The sequence below is a fragment of the Aotus nancymaae genome, unplaced genomic scaffold (assembly GCF_030222135.1).
Source record: "Aotus nancymaae isolate 86718 unplaced genomic scaffold, 86718_ANA_hifiasm-v0.15.2.pri h1tg000016l, whole genome shotgun sequence".
Lineage (NCBI taxonomy): Eukaryota > Metazoa > Chordata > Mammalia > Primates > Aotidae > Aotus > Aotus nancymaae.
Window position 1 is genome coordinate 11,179,904 of NW_026988428.1, and position 12,474 is coordinate 11,192,377.

At 39.3% G+C, this 12,474-nt stretch overlaps 1 protein-coding gene across 16 annotated transcripts in view; it reads left to right on the plus strand.

Moving 5' to 3' along the window:
* POC1B (POC1 centriolar protein B) overlaps positions 1-12,474 on the plus strand; it is a 221,879-nt gene that overhangs the window by 77,211 nt on the left and 132,194 nt on the right. For 11 of the 16 annotated variants that reach the window (XR_001110133.3, XR_001110131.3, XR_001110130.3 and 8 more), the window contains exon 3: positions 11,206-11,377. The exons of 4 other annotated variants lie outside the window; for them this stretch is intronic. Coding sequence is in view for 9 of the 12 variants with exons in the window: in XM_012469362.3 (XP_012324785.2) it covers positions 11,206-11,377 (172 nt within the window). In the remaining 3 variants the exon portion in view is untranslated. Of the gene's footprint in view, positions 1-6,519; positions 6,581-11,205; positions 11,378-12,474 lie in introns of those variants that run through there. One more of the 16 variants, XM_064376895.1, reaches the window with a different exon arrangement.

Sequence of the window (12,474 nt, forward strand, 5' to 3'; positions counted from 1 at the left end):
GGAGTGGTGTCACGTGCCTGTAGTCCCAGCTACTCGGGAGGAGAATTGTTTGAACCTGGGAGGCAGAGGCTGCAGTGAGCTGAGATCATGTCACTGTACTCCAGCCTGGGTGACAGACTGAGATGCAATCTCAAAAAAAAAGGAATGAAAACATATTTCTGGCTGGACACAGTGGCTCATGCCTGTAATCCCAGCTCTTTGAGAGGCTGAGGCAGGCGGATCACGAGGTCAAGAGATTGAGACCATCCTGGCCAACATGGTGAAACCCTGTCTCTGGTAAAAATACAAAAAAATTAGCCGGTAGTGGTAGTGCATGCCTGTAGTCCCAACTACTTGCGAGGCAGAGGCAGGAGAATTGCTTGAAACTGGAAAACAGAAGTTGCAGTGAGCCAGGATCGTGCCACTGTACTCCAGGCTGGCAATAGAGCGAGACTCTGTCTCAAAAAAGAACCAAAAAACAAAAAACATATTTCTGCCTCCAGTGATGAAAGTAATTAGTAGCTGGAAATATGAAAATACTATTGATAGCAAATACTTCTGTTTTGCACCAACCTAATAATTGTTAAACTGGACAAAATATATGTGAGTTAGCTGTTTTCACGCAGCGAGCTACAGAGAGTGCAAAACTATGATCTTTGCAAGAAAGAAAACATGCAAGGTGGGTCCCATGATCTCCTTGGCTTTCTTCCTGGGGGCACCTTTCCTGATGCACAGCAGGGAGGTAGAGCAGTCTCAGGGTAACAGCCTGGCTGAGCTCAGGATGTGCAGGGTGGGAATCTGTGAGACTACCAGGCATCTATCCCTGCTGACTGAGGGCTGATACTAATGACCATGCAGGGCTGGATGCCTAGGTCTCTAGCTCCAATGAAGAGAAAATCTCTCTGAATACTCCAGACATTGAATTGAGACACCAGAAAGGCCATGTCTTTAGGAATCATGACCACACCTGAAAGAAAGGGCCATACCCTAGGACTAATTTCCAAGCTGAAATAGACCCATGTTACCAAAGAGCAAAAGGAAGTGTGAAAAGACTGAAAAGGTGCCACCTGTAATTTAATTGCCTCCCAGTTAAAAAAACAAAACAGGCTGGGTGTGGTAGTGCATGCCTTTATACCCAGCATTTTGGGAAGCCAAGGCAGGCAGATCACTTGAGGACAGGAATTTGAGACCAGCCTGGGCAACATGGTGAAACCCTGTCTCTACTAAAAATACAAAAAAAATTAGCTAGGTGTGGTGGTGCACCCTTGTAATCCCAGCTACTCGGGAGGCTGAGGCATGAGAATTGCTTGAACCTGGGAGGCCAAGGTTGTGGTGAGCTAAGATAGCACCACTGCACTTCAGCCTGGGTGACAGAGTGAGACTCTCTCAAAAAACAAAAACAAAAAACAAAAACTGAATCCTGAACTCTAGTTAGTGGGATTGCTTTTGCGGTCGTGTGGTTTCATGATTCTGAAACTACTGTTTGTATTTTAGGCTTGAGCAAAGATATATTGAGCATAATCGGAGCCAGGTTTCTTATTGTTGGAAAAGAGAATCACAAATATGGAAAAAGAGAGGGCAAGGATGTATTCTTGGTGTTATATTAGAACTCATGGTTTTTAATACCTATATCAATTGACATACCTACATATAGATAGATAACAGCTCTCTATTTATAGCTAATTTCTTAGTTCTGCCTGTTGAGATTTCTTATTTCTTAGCTCTGTTCACTGACACACCAGTAGCAATGAGCAAACATTGTGCCCAAATATTGGTTTCTTTTTTTTTTTTTTTTTTTTTTTGAGACGGAGTTTCGCTCATTACCCAGGCTGGAGTGCAATGGCGCGATCTCGGCTCACCGCAACCTCCGCCTCCTGGGTTCAGGCAATTCTCCTGCCTCAGCCTCCTGAGTAGCTGGGATTACAGGCACGCACCACCGTGCCCAGCTAATTTTATGTATTTTTAGTAGAGACGGGGTTTCACCATGTTGACCAGGATGGTCTTGATCTCTTGACCTCGTGATCCACCCGCCTCGGCCTCCCAACAAATATTGGTTTCTAAATACCATTATCCATTAAAAGAAATCAGAGCTTTTTTGGTGGAGGGGAAAGGCCTATTTCAGGGCTGGAGCAGGAGAAGTACATCTTAGAACATCTTGTAATTCTAGAAAACAAAGGAATATTTGAAGAATGATGGAAACATATCAAAAGGACATGAAGGTCAGCTTTTTAAGGGACTTTCATTTGCCAAATCTGGACAATTTGAGAGTCAAAATAAATGACAGTTATGGATTATAACTTGTTGAATTAAATAATCTATACATTCACACTGATAGAAATAAGTGAATGAGTAAACAGATAAATGGAGGAAAAGGAATGGTTCTTCCTTACAATAGTAAATACATTTTAAAAATATTAATTCATTAATTAAACATTAAGTAGTAAATCATAGAATGATGGGTTAGAAAATTATGAAAGGATGCTAAAATTAGTGTGTGACAGTTTGGTGAGGAAGATGATATTTATATAGTCTTATCTCTTTGTATATTAGTCTGTTCACACACTTCTATAAAGAACCTCCTAAGACTGGGTAATTTATAAAGGAGAAAGTTTAACTGACACACAGTTCCACATGGCTGGGTAGGCCTCAGGAAACTTACAATCATCGCGGAAGGGGAAACAAACACATCCTTCTTCACATGGTGGCAGGAGAGAGAAGTGCAGAACAAAGGTGAGGAAGTTCCCTATAAAATCATCAGATCTTGTGAGGACTCACTCACAATCACGAGAACAGCATGGGGGAACCGCCCCCATAATCTAATCACCTCCCATAAGGTCGCTCCCCAAAACATGGGGATTATAATTTGGATTACAATTCAAGATGAGATTTTGGGTGGGAACAGAGCCAAACCATATCCGCAAGTTACTTATTAATTCCACAGGGAAAAATACTAACTTTACGTGGTAGAGGTAGGATTACAAAACCAAGCAATCAAAGTTAACATCAACACTGTTAGGACAAAGAGACATCATGTGCACCCTAATATGATGCGCTGCGAAGGTCACAAAAGTTATGATGTCAAAATTACATCTTGATTCTAATAAAATTAACAAACATGCTACCAAAATAACAGGCCTATAAGCTTCAAAAATATCAAAGTCAATAAAGACAAAGAGCAACCTAAGAACTTTTCTGTAATTTTTCTGTAATAAGCTTACAGAAAATTATCAAAATAAAAATTTACAAAAAATAAAAGGGAAAAAGGAATGAGGCAGCTCTAGGTATTAACAAAACATTATCTCCAATATATATCATACTAAGTAGACTGAGGAGGGAGGATAGAGAGGCAAAATGCAGAATAGCAAGCATAAGATACTACGATTTGTATAAAAAATATATGAGAATAGACACACACATTTGTATAAGCACAAAGTATTCCCAAGAAAATAGTAATGCTGGTTGCCTCTAGGAAGGAGAACCAGGTTGCCAAGGACGAGAAGAGAGTTCATTAAATATGTTTTATAATGTTGGAATTCTTTAATACTGGAATTCTGTATGAGGTACACATATTACCAGTTGAAAAGATAAGATAATTTGTAAGAAACAAAAAACTGGAGACAGTAACATTTCTTTTCAGAAAATAGTGTTCCTGACAGAGCCTCTAAGTAACTGCAGTTGATTTTGGTCAAATCAATGAGTGAGAAAGCTTGGGTTGACTCAAGGAAGTTATTGGTACTTAAGGTGACACAAAGACGGGTGGCTGTTTGTACATTGCATGATAGATGAAGAGCAAACACATTTTCCATTTGTGTGTTCTTTGTTGTCACCTCCAGAGACAAAGCACTGCTGTAGGTAAGCATGGGCTTTGTTCTTTCTTATGCCAACAAGGATTTCTTGAAACAATGGATTATTGTTATAGAATATAAACATGTTTTTTAAATTGGGAGATTACAAGTTAATATTTTCTATTAATTTCCTCCCTTTTGACATTTTATCTCAAAATAGACCAGTCGAACATGAATGGTACAAGCTTTGACATTTAAAATTATGTGGTAATATTTATACAGGGTGTGGTTTAGTGGAAATGTGTGAACGCTAATTCCAAGTTGACACAGTACAACACTAACATCAGTAATTAAGTACATTTTATTTTCACAGTATTAAGGTTTGGTAGGACAATTCTTTCCTAAGAAAGGTTAAGGAAGAGGGAAATTCCGTGTTGCTTTTCATAGTTTGTTGTTTTTTTTTTTTTTCTTTTTTGAGACAGAGCCTTGTTCTATCACCCAGGCTGGAGTGCAGTGGCACAATCATGGCTCAATACAACCTCTGTCTCTGGGACTCAAGTGTCCTCCCACCTCAGCCTTCCCCACCCCCACAGAGTAGCTGAGACTACAGGTGCAGGTCACCATGCCCAGCTAATTTTTTTGTCTTTTTGTAGAGACGGGATTTCGCCACATTGCCCAGCTGGTCTCAAACCTCTAGATTGAAGTGACTCGCTGCCTTGGGGGTCATATATATATGTTATATAATATATATTAACTCTGTCTTATTTTCTTCTCAGTCCATGCCATTCTGGCTTGGATCCCATCACTTCATGGAAGCAATTCTTGTTGCCAAACCAACATTTGGTCCTTGGGCCCAGGGCCAGCTTTGTGGGCATACCTTCTGCACAGTTAGACAGGGCCCCATGCTTGGTTTAATGCTTGCTATCATTGTCTTGAAAATCTTAATTCTTTTCCTATAAGACCCTTACATTTACATTTTGCACTAGACCCTGCAAATTATGTAGCAGGTTCTGATCAGGCCTGATTTTACTCAGCCTCATCTGACACATTTATCCCCCTCTCAGAATGCTTCTTCTCTTCCTAGACACCATGATGTCCTTGTTCCCTCCTACTTCATTTGTGGTTCCTTCCTTTGCTCATCCTTATCTGAAGGTTAAGTATCCTCACCCTCTTCTTTACTGATTTCCTCAGTGATTTCATCCAGTTTATAGTCTTTAGTACTTTCTCTAAGCTACTACTAACAGAGAAAACTTTAGCAATAATAGCTACATTTGAGTGCTTTTCATGTGGCAGGCATAAATTGCAAGTACTGTTTCCTTTATATTTTCAATACTTCATATTTTGCAGATGAAGTGTCCTAGGCACAGAGAGGTTGAGTAACTTGCCCAAGGGCACACAGCAGTAAGTTACAGCGTGGTTTTGAACATAGTGAGTCTAATTTTACAGGGTGTTCTTTTAACCACCACATTGTACGGTCAGAACCTCTCCCTGGGCTGTAGGGGGGTATATCCATCTTCCTTCCTACTTGACATTTCCACTTGTATGTCTAATTGGCATCTCAAATTTACTATCTCCAAAAAAGAACTCTTTATTTCCACCTCATCCTGTATCACTTCAAACCTTCTTCTCTTCTGGTCTTTCCCATCTCATTAAATGGCACTAAAACCCACTTGAGTGCCCAGGCCAAAATCCTAACTTCTTCTCTTTTTCCTTCCCTCACATTTAGTCATTAGCAAGCCTCAGGGACTCTACAATGTATCTTGATTTTGACTCTTTCTCCCACTTTCAAGGCCCCCAGCCTAGTCCAGATCACTGCTTTCTCCTGACTAGATGATTGCAGTAGCCTCCTAATAGATCTGTCATCTGCCCCTTGATCTTCTCTGCCCAACAGTTAGAGTGATGTTTTTCTGCTTTTTTCCTAAATGTTTTATAAAAAGCATTGATATGTTCCAAAATTGGATAATTGTACAGCTTGTGCTTTAGAATGTGACATGCTTATTTAACCAAAACTCAGAGTGAGAAACATAACATTACCAGTATCTCCGGAAGTCCCCTCTTGTGTTCCCTTCCAGCCACTATCCTGCCTCCCTGCCATCCACATAATCACTATGCTTACTTCTAACTTCATAGATTAATTTTGCTTCTTCTTAAACTTCATATAAGTAAAATTTAACACAGTAGATATACAACATGAATATATCACAATTGATGTATTCATTTTACTTGGATGGATAGTGGGCTTCTAGTTTTCATTTATTGTGAATAGTATTGCCACAAACATTGTACATGTCTTTTGCTAACCATACATAAGAATTTCTGTGGGTATATTCCTAGGAGTGGAATTGCTGAATCAAATAGTATATATTCAGCTTCAATAGATATTTCAAAATGGATTTTCAAAGTGGTTATAACCACTAATAGTATATGAGCATTCCTGTTGTTCTGTATCCTCACCAAGATTTGGTGTTATTTATCTTTTTCATTGTAATCATTCTGACGATTACAGTGTATGGATATCTCATCGTGGTTTTAATTTACGTTTTCCTGATGACTAATGGAATTGAGTACCTTCTCATATGTTCACTGGCCATTTGGGTATCTTCTTTTGCAAAGTGCCTGTTTAAGTCCTTTGCCTATTTTTTTTTTTTTTTTTTTTTTTGGCTGGGTAATGTGCCTTTTTCTTATTGATTTGTAGCATTCTTACTATTTTTTTTTTTTTGTAGAGTTGGAGTCTCATTATGTTGGCCTGCTTGGTCTCACACTGCTGACCTCAAGTGATCCTCTCACCTTGGCTTCTCAAAGTGCTGGAATTACAGGCACGAGCCACTATACCTGGCTGATTTGTAGCATTCTTTATAGATTCTGTATATGCACACTTTGTTACGTGTTGGATATATGGGTTGTAAATATCTTCTTTGCCATTTGGTGGCTTACTTGGTGCTTACTTTGTTATTGGTATCTCTCAGTGAACAAAATTTCTTAGTTTTTGTACAAACAAATTATCATTCTTTTCCTTTATGCTTATTAACTTTAATGTCTTTTTAAAGCAGTCTTTGCCTACCTCAAGATTATGAAGATATTCTGTGTTCTTTTCTAAAAGCGTATTGTTTTACCTAACACATTTAGATCTATACTCTTCGTGGAATTAACTTTTGCATGTGATATAAAGTGTAGGAATCAAGATTGATTTACTTCCTTATGAATGTCCAGTTGACCCACCACAATTGTTTTGTTTTTTATTTCTTTTTATAATTTTATTGCCCTCCTTTGAGAATACAATTTTTAAAAATTCTTTTCTTATTGTCAGAGTTACAGTGTTCTTAAACCAGATCATGAGATTCTCCCTGCTCAAAATCTAGAGTACTTTCCCATCACAGTTTTTCTTTCTTTTTTTTATTTTTTTCAATGTCATTCCCCTTTTTTTTTTTAATTTGTTTTATTGTACTTTAGGTTCTGGGGTACATGTGCAGATCATGCAGGATTGTTGCATACGTACATACATGGCAAGGTGGTTTGCTGCCTTCATCTCCCCATCATCTATATCTGCTATTTCTCCCTTCATAAACCCTCCCCTTCCTCCCCACCCCCCGCTGTCTCCCCTAGCCACCTCCTACTGACCTCAGTGTGTGATGCTCCCCTCCCTGTGTTCACGTGTTCTAATTGTTCAACACCCGCCTATGAGTGATAACATGCAGTGTTTGGTTTACTGTTCTTGTGTCAGTTTACTGAGAATGATGGTTTCCAGATTCATCCACATCCCTATGAAGGACATGAACTCATCGTTTTTTATGGCTGTGTAGTATTCCATGGTGTATATGTGCCACATTTTCTTTATGGACTGGAAAAAACCATTTCAAACTTCATATGGAACCAAAGAGAGCCCGCATAGCCAAAACAATCCTAAGCAAAAAGAACAAAGCTGGAGGCATCATACTGCCTGACTTCAAACTATACTACAAGGCCACAGTAATCAAAACAGCATGGTACTGGTACCAAAACAGAGACATAGACCAATGGAACAGAACAGAGGCTTCAGAGGCAACACCACGCATCTACAATCATCTGATCTTTGACAAACCTGACAAAAACAAGCAATGGAGAAAGAATTCCCTGTTTAATAAATGGTGTTGGGAAAACTGGCTAGCCATGTGCAGAAAGCAGAAACTGGACCCCTTCCTGACACCTTACACTAAAATTAACTCCAGATGGATTAAAGATCTAAACATAAGACCTAACACCATAAAAACCCTAAAAGAAAACCTAGGCAAAACCATTCAGGACATAGGCATAGGCAAGGACTTCATGGCTAAAACACCAAAAACAATGGCAACAAAAGCCAAAATAGACAAATGGGATCTAATTAAACTCCAGTGCTTCTGTACAGCAAAGGAAACAATCATTAGAGCAAATCGGCAACCAACAGAATGGGAAAAAATTTTTGCAATTTACCCATCTGACAAAGGACTAATATCCAGAATCTACAAAGAACCAAAGCAGATTTACAAGAAAAAAACAAACCCATTCAAAAGTGAGTGAAGAATATGAACAGAAAATTTACAAAAGAAGACATATATGAGGCCAGCAAACATATGAAAAAATGTTCATCATCACTGGTCATTAGAGAAATACAAATCAAAACCACATAGAGATACCATCCCACACCAGTTAGAATGGCGATCATTAAAAAATCTGGAGACAACAGATGCTGGAGAGGATGTGGAAAAATAGGAACACTTTTACACTGTTGGTGGGACTGTAAATTAGTTCAACCATTGTGGAAGACAGTGTGGACATTCCTCAAGGACCTAGAAATAGAAATACCATTTGACTCAGCAATCCCATTACTGGGTATATACCCAAATAATTATAAATTGTTCTATATAAAGACACATGCACACATATGTTCATTGTGGCACTGTTTACAATAGCAAAGACCTGAAACCAACCCAAATGTCCACCATCGATAGGCAGTTTTTCTTTTAATAATTTCAGCTTTTATTTTAGATTCAGGGGTTACATGTGCAGGGTATATTGTTACGTGGGTTACGTGGTTATATTGGGTATATTGCATGATGCTGAGATTTGGGGTACGATTGATTCCATCATCCAGGAAGTGAGCATAGTTCTCAATAGTTTTTCAAACTCTTCCTCCCTCTTCTAGTAGTCCCCTGTGGCTATCGTTGCCATCTTTATGTCCAGTGTACCTAATGTTCAGCTCTCACTTACAAGTGAGAACATACAGTATTGGTTTTCTGTTCTGCATTAATTTGCTTGGGATAATGGCACATTACACTTTAGAATAAGATGATACCACTCCCACCATGACTTCTCCTCCTCCATCTGCCCCCTTTTTGGCTTCGCTCCCACCAGTCTCTTTCTCTCCCTTCTACTGTGGAAACGCTGACCTCTATTCTTCCATATGGCATTCTATAAATGCCATTCCTCATTTTCCAGGTGCTCTTTCTCCATGTCTCAGCCGAGATCACTCCCCATTTCACTCACCTCTCAAACATCCTTTCCTCAGAATAGACTACCCAATCACCCCACCTAACATTAATGAGTAAATAATATATAAAAGTCCTCTGCATATGTGTATTATTAATGATGTCTTCCCTACTATGTGATTCTTTGAGGGAAAGGATTGTATCTCATTTGCTTTTGTATTTCTTGTTTCCAGCGTAATACAGAGAACTCAAATAGGGTACTGAGTTTAATACATATGATAACTCAATATTTTCCCTGCTTTGTCTACATTAACCTTGGATAATTTAGACTCTGTTATAAATCTTTAGTAATTTGGATAAGATTTGGTGGAATGTTAACTCTTTGTACCTTTTTAAAAAGGGAGTGCTAAGCAATATTGTAGCCGAACTCACTTTAACTGTTTTACATGGAAATAATGCATGAGCTGAGCCCAAATGAACTTTATATGTTGGCAAAAAGAACATAGGTTTCAGTGACTTTATATAGCCAAGTCCTATTTGTTTCCCAACAATTATACTAATTGTGTTCAAGTTTATAACATTACATTTTTTCTAAGTGTTCTACAATCCAGATTTAGTGATTCTCATTGACCTACTTCCCATTATTGGGGCTATTCTAGGGCTACATGCATTTAATAAAATTTGTTTTTTAGGCAGGAGTTAGATCAACCTTTCATTTGTTTATTTGTTCATTCTTTGTCAAGGCATTTATTTCCACCATTGATTGCATTTGTTTTCCTTTTTGTAAATCCTTAAGCTAGTGTCTGACACACAAGTTTCTTTTATTAATCATCAATGCCATTAAATTGTAGAGCAGAAAGAGACTTTTAAGATAATCTTATCCAGTTATAAAGTATTACTGGATCAGTTGATAAAATTAAAATATAGTTGGTATATTAACATATTGCATTTTTAACAATCAGCTTCATGAAGCTGATAACTGTGCTGTGTGTTAAGAGAATATCTGTAGTCTTAGGAAAAAAACTAAAGTATTTAGGACTAAAGGTGCCATGAGTTGTATAACTTACTCCTAAATGATTCAGGAAAAAAAATTTGTCTGTGTGTGTGTGTTGTGTCTGTTTATGTGTGTTTATGTACAAGGAGAAACAAGTACAGAGCAAATTATAAACAAATGAAGCAAAACATTAATAAGTAGATTTGGGTAAAGGGCATATTAGTGTTACTTGTACTATTCTTGTAACTTTTCTGTAAGTGTGAAATTATTTCCACATAAACAGTTTGAAAAATTATCTCATCCATCCCTCTCAGGAAAAACATTCAGTCCTCATGACATCATGACACAGAGGTTAAATAGCTTTCCATTACCCAGAGTTAGAAACAAAACTGACTCTTAGTCCCGTGTACCCTCTATTACACTATGCTGAGGCCTTCTAGTACTTAGTTACTAAGCATTAATCAAATACGGGGGCAGTCATCCTGCTGTGTACTTACATAGGACACAGCCAAGCTTGTATATTAGTCATGTAGTTTTGAGAACCTTTAAAAAGTGATTTGGGGGCTGGGTGTGGTGGCTCACGCCTGTAATCCCAGTACTTTGGAAGACCAAGGCAAGTGGATCATGAGGTCAGGAGATTCAGACCATCCTGGCCTACGTGGTGAAACCCCCGTCTCTACTAAAATACAAAAAAGTTAGCCAGGCATGGTGGTGTGTGCCTGTAGTCCTAGCTACTCGGGAGGCTGAGGCAGGAAAATTACTTGAACCTGGGATGCAGAGATTGCCGTGAGCTGAGATCATGCCACTGCACTCCAGCCTAGCAACAGAACGAGACTCTATCTCAAAAAAAAAAAGTAATTTGGCTATTACCTGGTCAGCCTTACAACCTCCAGCCCCTCTATTACCTGGAAGCTTTGTTATTAGATATGCTGCTCATTGTAATGAGAGACACCTGTGTTTGCATTTTAACAAACAATGGTTTTGTTCTTCTATTTCTTGATAGCTACTGCTTCTTGGGATACCTTTCTCATGCTATGGAATTTCAAGCCACATGCTAGAGCTTACAGATATGTGGGTCACAAGGATGTTGTAACCAGCGTGCAGTTTTCTCCACACGGAAACTTATTGGCATCTGCCTCACGAGACAGAACTGTGAGACTCTGGATTCCTGATAAGTAAGAGAAACAGATAAATACTTGCTATGCTTTGGATTTGGAAATGTGAAAGAAAGCTGAGCCTGGCTGCTGCTCATGCACCGCTATCTGAACTACTAGTCTCATACAAGGCATACAGTCACATACAAGGCATGCTGCCTTTGTTGTGAAGTCAAACTAATTCATACAGTTTTTTCCTCATATTTGTGTCTTCTTGGCCTGGCGTGGTGGCTCATACCTATAATCCCAGCACTTTGGGAGGCTGAGGTAGGCAGATCATGAGGTCGGGAGTTCGAGACCAGCCTGGCCAACATGATGCAACCCCGTGTCTACTAAAAATACAAAATTAGCTTTAAGGACGTAAATTTTCAAACATACATGAAAATAGAATGAATAGCATGACTCCTCCGCCGCCATATTCCCATCAATCAGCTTCAGCAGTTGTCAGGATTCTGCCCATCTTGTTTCATCTACACCTCCCCTCACTTTTTCCCCCAGAGTATTTTTAGAACAAATTCCACATATCGTATTATTTCCCCCCATAAATACTTCAGAGCAGAGGTTCCCAACAACCCCTGGGCCACCAACCAGTACCAGTCCATGGCCTGTTAGGAACCAGGCCACACAACAGAGCTCTGCTTCCTGTCGGATCAACAAAGGCATTCGATTCTCATAGGAGCACAAATCCTATTGTGAACTGTGCATGCAAGGGATCTAGGCTGCACGCTCCATATGAGAATCTCATGCCTGATGATCTGTCACTGTCTCCCATCACCCCAGTTGGGACCATCTAGTTGCAGAAAAACAAGTTCAGGGCTCCCACTGATTCTACATTATAGTGAATATGTAATAATAATCGAAATAGGGCCAGGCATGGTGGCTCATGCCTGTAATCCCAGTACTTTGGGAGGCCGAGGCAGGTGGATCACCTGAGGTCAGGAGTTCAAGACCAGCCTGGCCAACGTGGTGAAACCCTGTCTCTACTAAAAATACGAAATTAGCCAGGCATGGTGGTGCACACCTGTAATCCCAGCTACTTAGGACGTTGAGGCAGGAGAATTGCTTGAACCCAGGAGGCAGAGGTTGCAGTGAGCCAAGATTGTGCCATTGCCCAGCCT